This window comes from Pterocles gutturalis, unplaced genomic scaffold (genome assembly GCF_000699245.1).
Source record: "Pterocles gutturalis isolate BGI_N339 unplaced genomic scaffold, ASM69924v1 scaffold23579, whole genome shotgun sequence".
NCBI lineage: Eukaryota > Metazoa > Chordata > Aves > Pterocliformes > Pteroclidae > Pterocles > Pterocles gutturalis.
This window is the reverse complement of record NW_010128840.1, coordinates 1-1,813: the sequence shown is the minus strand read 5'-3', so window position 1 is coordinate 1,813 and position 1,813 is coordinate 1. Positions and strand designations below refer to the sequence as shown.

Genomic DNA, 1,813 nt, shown 5'->3' with positions numbered 1-1,813 from the left:
CCGCAGACAGCAGCTTCTCGTGGAAATCCGGCCCCACTACCTCAGCCTTCACTGCCTCGTCGACAGAGAAGAGCTTGTTGGTCATGGGGTCGATGATGTAGCCAGTGGCAGCCTGCGCTTCCAGCAGGGACAGGGCGATCTCGGGCTTCAGCAGGTTCCTCTTCAGGGCGTCGTAGAAGGTGAGCTTCTGGCCGGTGGACTCCACCAGGACGCCAGCAACAGTGTCCGTGCCCTTCAGGTACTGCCGTACGGACTCCAGCTCCGCCACCTCCTGCACAGACTTCTTGCCCTGGTGCAGCTGGTTGTAGAGGTCCTTGGTGATTATTTTGCTTTCCAGCAGCTTGGCGGCAGGTACGGGTGCCCGCAGGCCCTCAAAGCACATCTGCCTCTTCTTCTCACTTTCCTCCACAACCGTGATGATGATCTTAATGATCTTCTCCACCGTGATCTTGCCAGTCCTGTACTGCTGGATCAGGTCCCGCCTTTGGTCCTCAGTGAAGTATTCGGAGTTGATGATCTCCCAGATAGTCACCGTCTTCCCTTGGAACTTGCCAAACGGTGCCGTCACCGTGGCCTTCTTGAAGACGTCCTTGGCTTCTTTGTCAGTGTAGACCAGCTCTCTCGCTTTGGCCGCCTGGTCAGTGAGCGGCAGGAGGCACAGTCCTGTGTCCGGGTCGGTCACGCACCGCTCCATGAGCTGCAGGTAGGTGAGGTTCTCCTGTGTGTTGGGGTCGAAGAAGCCCTTGGTGTCATCGCTGGGGTCGGAGAGGGTCCGGTTCATCTCCTCATCGAAGTAGCCACGCTTGTAGGCAGCTTCAATGGGGAGGCGGTGGCTGTGCACGGGGTCGATGATGCCACCGGTGGCAATCTGAGCCTCCAGCAGGCGGATGCCGTGCTCCTTGACGATGAGGTCCTTCGTCATGGCCTGGAAGAGGGAGATCTTGTCACCCGTGTACGGATCCTTGTAGCCGGTGACGGCCCGTTCAGCAGAGAGCATCTTGTTGTGCAGCTCTGGCCCGATCACTCCTTCTCGCACCGCCTCGCTCACCAAGAGCCTCACGTTCCGCACAGGGTCGATGATGAAGCCAGAGGCAGCCTGTGCTTCCAGCAGGACCAGCGCGGTGCCCGGGCTGAGCAGCTGCTTCTTCATGGCTTCGTAGATGCTCATCTTCTGGTTGGTGGGTTTGATTAACAAACCGGCGATGCTGCTCTTGCCCTGCAGGTACTTCTTGATGTCTTCCTTCTGCGAGAGCTCGTCAACGCTCACGACGCCCTTCGCCAACTTGTCTAAGCTCTCCTTGCTCAGAATGCCGGCGTCAGCCAGCTTCTCTGCAGAGACCTTCTGACGGATGCCGTCGAACACAAACTCTGGCTCCCCATTCTGCGCCAGACCATCCACCGCATCTCTGCCGTTGGGCACGGCTTTGATATCAGGCAGCTGCGTCGTCGTGACTGCCACCTCCTCGGGCAGGTCATCCGTCTGGATCATGATCTCTCGTGTCTGGGCCAGGGCGGCCTTGTACTCTTCCTCCATCTGCTCCAGCCTCTCCCTCAGCTTCTTGTTCTCCCGCCCGCTGCCCCTGCCTCTCCAGCTGCTGCAGCTCCTCCTGCTTCTGCCGGACATTCTCCTCGGCTTTTTGCTGGTGTTTCTTGGCCTCGTCCAGCATGGCCTTCAGCTGCTGCTTCTCCTGCTCCATCTCCTTCTGCTGCCGCTCCTGCTCTGCCTTCAGGTTCTGGGCTTTGTCCACCTCGTCTTTGAAGAGCTTCTCCAGCTTCATCTTCTCCTCCTCGATGAACTTCTCCTTCTGCAGCA

At 58.7% G+C, this 1,813-nt stretch overlaps 1 protein-coding gene across 1 annotated transcript in view; it reads right to left on the bottom strand.

The window, feature by feature from the left end:
• LOC104466378 (plectin-like) overlaps positions 1-1,808 on the bottom strand; it is a gene marked incomplete at both ends in the record, with an annotated part of 5,905 nt that extends 4,097 nt beyond the window's left edge. Inside the window, 2 exon segments of the mRNA XM_010079770.1 lie at positions 5-1,571; positions 1,573-1,808. Of these exon segments, the coding sequence (XP_010078072.1) occupies positions 5-1,571; positions 1,573-1,808 (1,803 nt within the window).
• Positions 1,809-1,813: the final 5 nt, after the last annotated feature.